Raw genomic sequence first — 12,695 nt, 5'->3', positions numbered from 1 at the left:
AACCCAAACCATGGTGTGTTCCCTCGTATGTGTGTGAAAGCTGGACAATGAATAAAGAAAACCAAAGAAGAACTGATGCCTTTGAATTATGGTGTTGGCAAAGAATGTTGAACATACCATGGACTGCCAGAAGAATGAACAAATCTGTCTTGGAAGAAGTACAGCCAGAATGCTCCTGAGAAGCAAGGATGGTGAGACTCTGTCTCACATAGCTTGGACATGTTATCAGGAAGGACCAGTTCCTGGAGAAGGACATCATGCTTGGTAGAGGGCCAGGGAAAAAGAGGAAGACCCTCAATGAGATGGACTGACACAGTGGCTGCAACAATGGACTCAAGCATAACAACAATTGTGAGGATGGCGCAGGACTGGGCAGTGTTTTCATTCTGTTGTACACAGGCATGCTGTAAGTTGGAACTGACTCAACAGCACCTAACAAGAACACATATTACAACATGGATGGGCCTTGAAAACATTATGCTGAGTGAAAGAAGCCAGTCACAAAAGACCACATACTGTAGGATTCTATTTATAAGAAATGTCCAGAAAAACAGACAAATCCATAGAGACAGAAAGTAGATTAGTGGATGCCAAGGGCTAGGAAGGAGGAAAGTGGGAGTGACTGCTAGGGGGTATGGGGTTTCTTTTTTGGGGTGATGAAAATGTTCTAAAACCAGGTTTTGGTGATAGTTGCACAAGTCTGTGAATATACTGAAATGATTGAACTGTACATTTTAAATGGGTGGCCTTTATGGCATGTGAATGATATCTCAATAAGGTTGTTTAAAAAGAAAAAAGGAAGGAAGAAGGCAGGAAGGGGAGAGAGGGAAAGCCAGAGGGAGGAAGGGGCAGAGGGAGAGAGAGAGAGAGGAAGAGAGACGGGGGAGGGGGGGAGAAAGAAAGAAAAGAGTTAGTGTTAAAAATTAAAATAAAGAAACCCACCACTGGCCTAGCCTTGGCCCTAAGCCCTCACCATGTGGAAGGGCTGTCAAAATGCACCCTCGACAAGTACCAACCTCCAGGGCAGGCAAAGGCAGGGCAGGCCCAGCTCTGGGTAGAAGCCAGGAGCCCACCCCTCTCCACTTAGGGACTGGACCCAACTGTGACCTCCAGAAAAGCCCCCCTCCCAGGACACGAGCTTTCCCTCCCATGGAATGTGATACACCACCAGGCTCTCTTGAAGTTCCATGGGATAGAATTCTGTGTGTCTGACACTGCCCCAGCAGAGGCCCCAAACCCAACTGCCAACAGGGCTGGGCAGGCGATGTGACCCGAGGACACCCAGCCTATCCTGTCTGAAGGGGCAGTTCTCCCAGCTTCCCCAGTGCTGGCCTGAAGATGTGGGCCTAGCATTGGCACGTCTTCCAATTTTTCAACCAAAACCAGAAAGCTGGATCTGACCGTGAGGCCTTTCAGTTTGTAAATGCTTGTCACAAATCCCAATGCTGACAAACACGTGTTAGAGAGTGAGCATGTGCACGGATGAGAGGGGTGTCCCCAGAATGGTGGCACAGCTGGTGCCACGGGGACAGGAGACATAGGGGGCCCTCACTCCTCACCCTCAGAGCAGCCACCTATACCCAGAACTGCTATCCACGCCACTTCACTGAGAAACTGAGGCTCAGAGGGGTGAGACTACAGCCCCAGGTTATACACAGAATGCGGGTGGGCCCTGGCACATGCCATCTTCAAAGCTCCATTACAGGGAGGCCAGCACTCTGCATCCGGCACATGATACACAGGGCAGGCGGCTCTGACATTCCCACTCCAGGGCCTTGGTAACCACGCTCCACACAGGGACTCGCCTGATGACATGCAGGGCTGGTAGAGACTCAGGCCTCTTTTCTACCTGTTCACTGCTGCCCCAGCAGGGCCCTGGAAGTCAGGGACATGCCATCTCGAGACCTTCACAGGGGCCTCCGTAGTGGCTGGGGGTGAGGAGAGGAAGGCTTGGCTGAATCCATGGCCATGGTACGGCCACCCCACCCACAGCTACTCCAGGGCCTTTAGTTCTGGCAGGACATGCCTGTGTCTCACAGGATACAGGCTCAGGCATCTGGAATCCTGGACCGGCTCCCCCTGGGTCCCTGGACTATGACACAAATTTGACACTGCCACAGGCCAAGACTGGAGAGGAGAGGCAAAATGAGGGGTCCTCCCAGGGAGCAGGGAGAGACTGGTGGGTCATTCCCTCCTGTTCCCCAGAGCCACAGCCTGGTGATTCTGGGGGGCCCTGGAGTGCTGGTCCCAGGGGCCACAGCCCTGCTTCCAGCTTGTCCTCCCTGTCCCCTGCAAAGCACAAATCAGATTGTGCCACTCCCTGCTTTACACCTTCAGTGGCTCCCCACTGCCCTTTGGGCAAAGGCCAAAATCTTCATCCTGAGAATAAACACGTCCCCCATTGTCCCAGCTGCTTCTCCTTTCAACACCTTACCAAGTCTCCTCTGACTGCAGGGCCTTTGCACATGCTATTCCCTCTGCCTGGAGCACTCTTTTCTCACTGCTCCCCACATACCAAGTTAACACCCCTCCAAATCTCCCTGCAAGCACCACTTCCTCCAGGAAGTCTTCCCTGATTTCCAGGACAAGTCAACCCCCTGGACAGGTGGCAAAGCACTGGGCCTCCACTCTGCAGCCCACACCTTCATATCTGCAGGACTGTTAGATCCTTTATCTCTCCCACAAAACCATAAGCTTCCTGAAGGCAGGGACTCTGCTGGGCTTTGCTCAACACTGTACATTCAGCATCGACCACAGTCCATGCACACACTGAACACTCAAAAGTGCAGATGAAGAATAGAATAAAAACTGGAGAAGCCTGGGTCATCACTTTCCATCTATGGCCTGCCCTCTCTGGAGCTCCTTTTTCTCCCCTGGAAATGTGAGCACCAACCTAACTGGGCTGCTGGGAGGATGAGAGGGGCTGATCGTTGCACAGTGCTTAGCACGGTGTCCAGCACAAGCCCTAAATGCTAGATGGTGTTTGTGATTAACATAAACAGTAACTAGAATTTTTAAAAGCTTCTCTGGTAACCAGAATGTCAAAGTATTCAGAGGCCGTACCCCTGGAGATTCTGGTCAAGTGAGGCACCGAGGAGGAAGGGGCCACGTTACTGCCACACGTCCTGGGGGACCACAAAGGTGGTACCGGAGCCTTTTCCAGGAGGGGCTGCCTCTACCTCTCTCAGAGCCTCTGACCCCAAGGGTCAGCCTGGCTCCTCCTCTGTGGCCCAGGAGGGGCCAGAGATGGAGAGGGGGATCCATGGTTCCTCCCGTCGTGCCAGCAAGAAAAGCTGCCCTCCCAAACAAAGACCCCTAAGCAACAACAGACATCAGACCCCTTCTTCCCGGAGCAGGGAGCTGGGCATGTGGCTTCCATTAGGCCACATCTGGACATGCTCAAAGCTGGGGACGGCCCAGCTGAGGCAGCCTGGATCCCTGGCACAGCTCTGGCTCAAAGGCGGACCCCCGCCCGAGTTAGGCCTCGGGCATTGGCTTCTTCTCCAGGCAACATGGCTGGGGGGTCCTTCCAGCCCTTGCCTGTCTCTCCACAGGCCCCACTGCTGAGCCAGCTACCTCTCCAGCTCCTCCCCACTGAGAGCCCTTCCACCACCCAGGACCCCTGGCCCTCCCCCCACAACTGCATCCCCACCCCTACTTCTCCAGGAGGCTCAAACAGGCAACCTGATTCCCCTATTCAGCCTCCCGTCACCCGCCCTTACTTATCACCACAGACAAATCTGTGTTTGTCTGTTTAATCTCCTCCTCCTCCTCCATCAGACCACAAAAGGGGAGAGGCTGTGCCTGTTCCCTGGCATGACCCCCGGCTCAGAGAGGGAGCTCAGTAGACATCTGTTGAAGAAAGAAGTGGGTGGACTGAAGAATGGATGAATAATATCTGCTAACATTTCTAATTACTCAGCAACTACTAAGTTCTGTGCTGAGCATCTGACCTGCATTAGCTCATTTCATCCTCACAACAGCCTCATGAAGCAGAAACTGTTCTTCTCCATTGCTTTACAGATGGGAAACTGAGGCACAAACCAGTTCAGTCACTTGCCTGAGTCACACACATAGTAGAGGCAGGTGGGTCAGTAGGAGGGGAGGGTGGATGGGGCCGTGGATAGCAGGCTGGCCCTGGTTTTTCTGGCAGTGCCTCATCTTGGGTCCTGTTTAGATGCCCCTGCCCCCATACCTTCCCTTACTTCCCTTACTTCTACATCCCTATCCATACCCTGCTCCTTCTGCCCTCCGGGCCTTTGCATGTGCTTGGCCATCAGCCAGGGCAGCCCTCAGACGGACAGGACCCCTATTTTTCAGCAGCCCTTGCTAAGGGCCACATCCTGAAGCCCACGTGAGAAAGCCCAGGGCAGAGAAAAGGCTGGGGCTCATGAGAACAAAGCCCTTCTCCAGGATTCCAATGGCCCAGAACCACAGTGAGGCCTCTGGCCGCAAGAGGCGGGGGCAAGATGGGGGCTGCAGCTCTTCTGGAAACCCTGGAGTCGGCAGCCCAAACAAGCTGCACCCTGCAGGAACCCAGCCCCGAACCCTGCCCATCTACACGTGCACTTCATTAGCACTGCCGCCCAGCATCACGCCTAGCCCCGAGCACAGCCCCACGCACCCATGCCCCACAGGCCCAGGGCTAGGGAGGAAGCGAAGGAGCTGCCCTGCAGCCCAACACCCCTGTCCTAGCAGGTCACCTGCAGCTGTGTGGCCTGGGGCCACTAACTTTACCTCTGACCTCAACTTCCTCAGCTTAGGACAGGGATATTGAGCCTACCTCTGGGCTTATGGGCAAGATCAAGTCACAGAAACAGTGCCTGGCCCTGTAGGTGCTCAGCCAGGTACATTCCCCCCACAAATGGGCTGGAAGCAGAGACATGTGCGTCACAGAGCTCCCCATTTTCATTCCTCATTGTAGGCACACCAACTGGACCCAGAGCAGGGTCCCCGTCAGTGCAGGAGCAATGACAGATGGGGACGCGTGATCAGGCCAGTAAAAGACCTGCCTGAGGCCACATAGCTGGGTGGCAACATGGGTGGATAGGAAAGCTGCAGAAATGCCGCTGCCTCCAGGAAGCCTTCCCAGATACCACCCAGGTATCCCTCCTTGTGGGCCAGGGCTGCACTGCTCCATCTCTGCCTCCCAAGGGCCTACACAGTAGGACATGTGCTTGGGGAAAGACTGATAACAGCCAGGGCACACTCAGAGCTGGGGCAGGGGGAGGCGAGGTAGGAGGACGACAGGGGTCAGACAAGACCCAAAGTCCAGCCCAGGCCGGGGGAGATTCCAGGAATACTTCTTGGAGTAGGTGCTGCCTGAGCTGGCTATGGGAACATGGGAGCAAATGCACGGCCTCTAGGGAGACAGCGTGGAGTATGCTGGAAGGAGAGCAGACTGAGGGTTGGGAGGTGGCCAGAGCCTGCTCCATTGATTCCTTCATTCACCCAGTGTTTACAAAGCATCACTGTGTGCTATGCGCTGCCGCAGGCGCTCAGGCACAGCAGTGGATACGGCAGACGGGGTCCCTGTCTGTGCGGGCTAACATTGTACTGGGGGAGACAGGCGATACACGAGTGAACAAGTAACTACATGCTTCCACATCAGGCACTCCTAAGAGAACATAAAGCAGAGAGGAGGAAGGGGTGGTGGGCCTCCTCTATCTAGTGGGGGGATCAGGGAAGGCCTCTCTGGGGAGGTGACACAGAGCAGAGAACTGAATGAAGGGAGGGGTAAGCCACAAGAAAGAACATTTCAGGCAGAGGTAGTGGCAAGTGTAAAGGCCCTGGGGCAGGCAGGTACCTGGCAAGGAGGAGGGACAGGGAGGAGGCCAGGCGTGCAGGGTCTGTGGCCTTGGTGAGGACTTGGGCTTCTACTCTGCATAAAGCAGAGCCCTGGGAGATTCTTAGCAGAGAAGGGATGAGGCCTGACTTGTATGTTAATGGGACCCCTGGCTGGAAGGGGCGGCAGATCTGGTAGGGAACTAGGGTGCCACAAGGAGCCCCTACAAGAGACCACAAATGCAGCCACGCCCAGAGACCTCTGTCAGGAGGAGGCCGGGGTGTGAGCTGCTGGCCACAACAGGTCCGTGTTCAGCACTCCCTGCTGGGCCCACCCTGCCCTGAGCAGAAACCCTCCTCAGGGACCTCCCAGCTCTGACGAGGGATGCCTGAGGAGCCCTATCAGGTGGCCCAATCCCCCTGCAGTAGTGGCCTCACTCACCACCACCCCACTCCACCTCCACACAGCTGGGCTTGGAGAAAGCTCCATCACAGAGCCTTCTGTCTACACCATGGCCTGTGCTGGGCGTCCTGGACAAGGCTCTCCTCAGGCCCTGCCTGGCTCCCCCTGCCCCAAGCAGCTGTGCAGAGACCTGGGGCAGAGACTAGAGCCCCCGAGACTGCACCTCTGAACAGGCAAAGTGCTCCAGAGAATCGAGGAAAGGGTCTTACCTTCAGAACTGCCTCTGGGGACAGAATGGACGGAGTTGGGGTCTATGTCCTCCTCTGCCCGGGGACGAGACAGAATCTTCGGCTGCTTGGCCACCTCCTGGGTTGGGAGGTCCTGGGCTACCTCCTGCAGTGGCGTGGTCCAGGTGGTGTGGACAGTGGGCTTGACCAGGTCTTTAGGAGTACTCAGTGTGGGGACGGGACCTGCTATACCAGGTGCCAATGCAGGTCTGGCTCCCTCTTGCCCTGTGCTGTGGAGGGTGGGCTGGGCATCGGGGATGAGGTTCTCTTCAGGCCCTGCCCTAGCTTCCGCCCCCACCTCCTGGACGGGGAGACCTGGCCCAGCTGGGTCTGCATTAGGTGGCCCCTCCAGCCCCTTCGGGCCACCTGAAGCCAGCTGCTCCATGACAGTTCTTTCTGCCTTCTTCTCCTCCTCACTGTCCTCCTTCACTCTCCTGGCTTTGGCCTGAGCAGGGGCTGGGGGGCCTAGGGCAGCAGCTGCGGTGGGCCTGGGGAGGGCAGCTGGCCAGGGTGTTGCCTGGATGGCAGAAAGGGGCTGACCTCCGCCTCCCAGAGCAGCCGGGCCCCCTGCGCCTGCCTGGAGCTCCCCTGCCAAGGCCGCTGCAGCCACCGCCTCTGCCTCGGCCACCTCCTGGTCATAGTTGTAGGGGTCTTCATAATGCCGCTCGGGGTCACCCTCCTCGGTGTCTGAGAAGTTTGTAGGGGTGGCGGTGGCAGCTGGCACTGCCTCAGCATCTGTGTCACACCCAGGCAGCTGGTAGCAGATGAGCTCACCGCCCGCGTCAGGACAGTGGCAGGCCTGGCAGGGCGGCAGGTGGACGGTGTGGCCGGCGGCGTACTTTCGGCCCATGTGGACACAGCCCACCTGGCCGCACTGTGGGCAGCTGTCTGCAGCCACCACAGCTTCGATGCAGTTGGGTGGCAGCTCTGGGCACAGCATGAACTGACAGCTGATTTTGCCACCGCCTGGCGGGCAGAAGCACTCGGTGCTGCCGAAGTCCACGAAGTAGGACTGGCCGGCGGGCACACGGCCACGCAGGAAGCCACCCTGCAGGCAGTCGTAATACTGGTAGCCCTCGCAGGCACAGCCCTGCTGCACGCAGGTGGCACAGCAGGCACCTGGCTCCAGCGCCTCCTCAATGCAGTTCTCTAGCAGCGGGCACTCAACACCCGTGCAGTCCTGTGGTGGAGCGGCCTCGCCTGGACACACCAGGGCCAGGGCCAGGACCAGGGCCAGGCAGGCTGTAGTAGGACCCCACGGTAGCACCATCGTCCCACCGCCAACTCAGGTGCCACCTCACGCCGGATGGTCCCCTTCTCCTTGAGGCCCTGAGGGATCAGGAAGTAAGCCTGTTAGCGGCCCATGCTGGGCCCGGAGCACACACGTGTGCACTCCCATATGCACACACACCAGCACATGCAAGCACTTGGTCCCAGCCTCAGGCACCTTCATTCACACGTACACATGGCTAGAAGCTATAGGTACAATCTTTCCCACCCCAGGCACACTTCCCCCACACTCTCTCAGTCCTGCTGGCTCAGGTATACACAGACACTGCCACACATGTGCTCTTCCATAGGCCAGACCACAGTACAGCCACAGGACCCCACATCCACTCACTCAGTCAGCCACTCAACCCCCACCCTCATCTCCATGGTGACACACGCCCTCAGTCAGACCAGTCACACACACACACACATGCATACATACACACCAGACCCAAGGGCAGGGCATACACACGCACATGCACGCACACACACACACACACACACACACACAGCTGCCCCCTCACTCACAGTCACACTACCTGACCAGGGCTCACGTCCAGCATGACACGGGCACACTGGGTCCTTCTCACACCCTCCATGACAGGCATGTGTTACAGGCATGCCACAGCCACTCACACATCCCACCTCCGTCACCTCTACACAATCACACACACTGTCACACACACACAGCCACACCTACGTGCCAGTACATACACACACATACACACGACCACCGAAATAATTTCTCTCCCTAAAGAGCTGCCCAGAGGGCCCGTGGCTGCTGGCCAGAGGAGCCAACTACCAACCCCAGATGCTGGACAGGAACAAGCACCTCCCCAGCTTTGGCACGCCAGCCCCACCCCCAGCCCCCAGATCCAGGGCTCAGGAGCACCCACATGAGAGCGCCCCATAGTGTAAGTTTAGCTCCAGGAGACACTCCTGCCACCCACCTCAGCCGGAACAGCAAACATGACTACCATTCCCAGAATTATCCTGGATACCTCACTGTCCCTAACACCCCCTGCCCCCTACACACCCCCCACAAGTCATGTCGGCTCTCCCCCGCAAAAGCACTCCTCTCCTCACCATGTCTGGCTCCAGCTCAGGTCTCACCTCCCATCTGCCCTCAACATGCCAGCTCTGTCCCTGCCCTCTCCCACTCACTCCTCCTGTCCAGGAAAGCCAGCATCATCCCCACAGCAGCTGATCTGACACACCCTGCCCCAATGTCCCATCACCAGCAAGCAGCAAGGTCCAAACTCCGGCCCAACCCTGCTTTCAAGCCCATAAAAAAAAGGCGCCACCAAACCTTCCCCACCCCCAGCCTGCAGCCCTGAGACTCCCCCACACCCTCCTCTTCATCCTCCACAAACACACTCCTACGCCACCTTCTCTCAGTCCTCATCCACCTTCACCCTGGGAAAGCACTGGTTCCCACAGCCCCTGTGACTCAGTGGGCAGGCCTGTCTCCCACCTCACAGAGGCTCCTCAAAGTCCCAGACAAAGGCCCCTTCTCCACCGACTCCAGCCCCCAGCCCAGCCCCCAGCCCTGGCCCCAGCCCAGGCACTGTGCTTATTGTCACTTTGCTAAAATGGTCTGACTAAAAAAGAAACAAACAATGAAGAAACACTGCTAGTATTTAAATGTTTGCACTTTCAAACCTAAATAAAAAACATTTTTTTGAAGTTTCTGAGGAAGAAGAGAATGGAGATCAAGACTTAGCTGCGGTTGTTTCGAAGGAAAGCAGCCCACGTGCCACTGGCCTCCCCTGGGCTAGGCAAGGCAGCAAGGGCAGGGCAAGCAGGACCTGAGCCCTCCTAGGTTCTGGAGGCTTGAGAGTCACAAAGACTAGTCACAGAACCTGCTGATGGGCTGTATGGGGTGGGAGAAGAGAGGCGTCAGGCCTGGTCCCCATACCTACAGCAGTCCCACCCCTTGAGGCCAGCGCAGCAAGAAGGGAGGAGGCCTACCAGTCCGTAACCCAGTCCCTCCTGAGGGCCTACTGTGTGCTGCACTAGAAAAGGATTTTGTGGTTTGTAAAGCGGGGGGTCAGCAGAAATGAGGGAACCCCTCAATGAGATGGACTGACAAAACAGCCATGACAATGGACTCAAACATACCAACAATCATGAAGATGGCACAGGACCAGGCACTGTTTAGTTCTGTTATACACAGGGTCACCAAGAGTCAGCACTGACAACAACTAACAACAACAATACTGTATGCCAGGTACCACTGAGGACCTGGGGACTTGTCAGTGAGTAAGACGAGCCTTGTCCCTGCCCTCCCGGAACTGGCATTCTGGTGGGAGGCACATCATAAACCCACAAGCAAATCAGCAGACAACTGAATGGCAGGCAGTAAGGAATACAACGAAGAATGGGAAATGGGACAGAAGTGACTGTGGGTAGGGAGAGCCTATGTAGCAAGAGTAGTCAAGGAAGGTTTTCTGAGGAGTTGACACCTGAGCTGAGACCTAAATGGATCCATGGAGTCACAGCCACATGACTAGCCAGAGGCAAGGTCAGTCAGGCAGAAAGGAACAACGTGGGCAAAGGGCCGGGGGCAGGGCCAGGCAGGAAGTCCCTGAGGACAGCCCACAGGCAGGCCATGGCTGGGGCAGGCAAGCAAGGGCAGAGTGATGCCAAGGCCAGGTAGGACCAGAGGCCAGTGGCTGCATGGAGCAAGGTGCCTGTCAGTGTGGCTGGAAGGGCCAGGGCTTGGGAGTGACAGGATGGGGCTTTCTAACAAAGGGGTCTGCTGGTAGCTGTGCTGAGAACAGTTTGCAAGGGAACCTGGGCAGGAGGTAGGAGACAAGGGATGGGGAGAGAAGGCTGGAAAGAGCATTGATCTGGAAGGTGGAGTCACAAAACCAGCTGATGGGCTGGATGGGCTGGGAGAAGAGAGGGGTCAGGAGGAGCTAGGTCTTTGGTCTGGAATCTGGAAGGATGAGCTTCTGCTCCTGAAACAAAGAAGGCTGCAAAGGAGGGCTGGAGGGAACAGGGCCTTCAATCTGGGTGTGAGGAGCTGGGGAAGTCTAGGAATTATCCAAGTGGAAATGGAAAAGAGGCTGCTGGAGACAGAAGTCTGTGCCTAGGTAGGGCTCAGAGGCCCGGAAGCCCAAGTGTCTTAGGTACCTAAACAAACAAACAAAAAAACCTGTTGCTGTCAAGAAGATTCCAACTCATAGCAACACTGTAGGACAGAGCAGAACTGCCCCATAGTGTTTCCAAGGAGTGACAGGTGGATTCAAACTGCCGACCCTTTGGTAAGCAGCCATAGCACTTAACCACTATATCACCAGGGTTTCCCTTAGTTATAGTGCTATTAAAACAGAAATACCACAAGTGGGTGGCTTTAACAAAGAGAAATTTATTTTATCACAGTTCAGGAGGCTAGACATCTGAATTCATGGTGCTGACTTTAGGCAAAGGCCTTCTCTCTCTGTCGGCTCTGGGAGAAGGTCCTGTTCCTTGGTTCCTGGGCCATCTTCATGTGGTGTGCATCTATCTTCCCCCAACTCTGCCTGCTTGCTTAATCTCTTGTATATCTCAAAAGAGGCTGACTTAAAACACACCTAGCTAATATTGCCTCATATAATTCACAAATGGGATTATAGCCACAGGTATTTAAAAAACCAAACCCATTGCTGTCGGGTTGAGTCAACTCAGAGCAACACCATAGGACAGAGTAGAACTGCCCCACAGGGTTTTCAGGGTTGTAATCTTTGCAGAAGCAGACTGCCACATCTTTCCCCCTCAGAATGGCTGGTGGGTTTGAACTGCTGACCTTTCGGTTAGCAGCTGAGCATTTTAACCACTGTGCCACTCTCAGGATGCATTGTTCATGCCTGCATGCGTGTGCACGTGCTAGCATGCATGCACGTGTGCATGTGATGGGTGTTTGCCCCTGAGTGTGGAAAGGCAAGTGGGGGGTGGGAGAGAAGCTGTAGGACTTGGTCTGGAAAAGGTCTTCTTCCTAAAATGGCACTGGCCAGGGTGGGCCAGACGGTGTTTCTGCACCACCAGCACCCTCCCCCCACCACATCATTATCATCAAGAAGGACTTTTCTTTGTTCACTGGATTGCAGGCCCAGCTCTCCCAGGACCAGCTCCTGATTCCAGTCATTTGTAGCTCAGCTTAGTGGGACAGGCATGTCAGCCCTTGTGGCCCCGAAAGGGTCCCTTGGTCATATGGATTGAACTGTGTCCCCTCTAGAGCTAGGTCTGCCATCCCAATGAACAAAGAAGTGTAGCTCTTAATGGTGATGGTGGAGGTAGGGAGAGTGGTACAGAAATGCCATCTGGCCCATCCTGGCCAGTGGCATTTCAGGAAGGAGACCTTTTGCAGACCAAGCCTTAACCCCTCTCTCTGGCCCCCTACTTTCCTTTCCACTCTCACGGGCACACACCCATCACACGCACGCATGCAGGATTGCACACAGGCATGAACCATGCATCCTGAGAGGAAAATAAGGTTTCATGAGGGCAGCCAAGCTCTCCCAGATCTTCTCCTGGAGGAACCTGGTTCCTAGCCAACCTAGGCCCTAGCCACCACACCGCCCACCCCACGATTTCCTCATCTGTCTGCTCACCCTCACAGCCTCCCAGGGTGGCCTGGCCCTATAACCCCTGGATATCCCAGATCTCGGGTTCACATGTGCCCCACCCACCCCAAGCCCAGGAGAATGATAAAGAACAACAGGCCCAAATCTCCATGCTTCTCATGACTTCTGCTGTGTGACCCTGGGCAGGGCCCTGGCCCCTCTGCTCCTGGGCCTCTGCACCTATGCAGTGAAGAGGTTTGGCCCTCAGACATTACTTTGCCCATAAGTAAATTTTGTTTAGCCCACACAGTGGGTTTTTAAAGTTTTAAATTAGTTACCAGCATTTAAAAATTGGGAACATTCACAAACAAATTCAGATTCCCAACTTTGATTGAAAACTAAGCT

The 12,695-nt window shown here is 55.6% G+C and overlaps 1 protein-coding gene across 1 annotated transcript in view; it reads right to left on the bottom strand.

The window, feature by feature from the left end:
* Positions 1-9,272, bottom strand: part of FBLN2 (fibulin 2) — a 70,545-nt gene extending 61,273 nt beyond the window's left edge. The window contains exon 1 of the mRNA XM_064274815.1: positions 6,457-9,272. Within this exon, the coding sequence (XP_064130885.1) occupies positions 6,457-7,744 (1,288 nt within the window). The 5' untranslated portion in view covers positions 7,745-9,272. The remainder of the gene's footprint in view (positions 1-6,456) is intronic.
* Positions 9,273-12,695: the final 3,423 nt, after the last annotated feature.

Source organism: Loxodonta africana, chromosome 22 (genome assembly GCF_030014295.1).
Source record: "Loxodonta africana isolate mLoxAfr1 chromosome 22, mLoxAfr1.hap2, whole genome shotgun sequence".
NCBI lineage: Eukaryota > Metazoa > Chordata > Mammalia > Proboscidea > Elephantidae > Loxodonta > Loxodonta africana.
The sequence above is the reverse complement of the archived record's forward strand: the minus strand, read 5'-3'. Positions and strand labels throughout refer to the sequence as shown.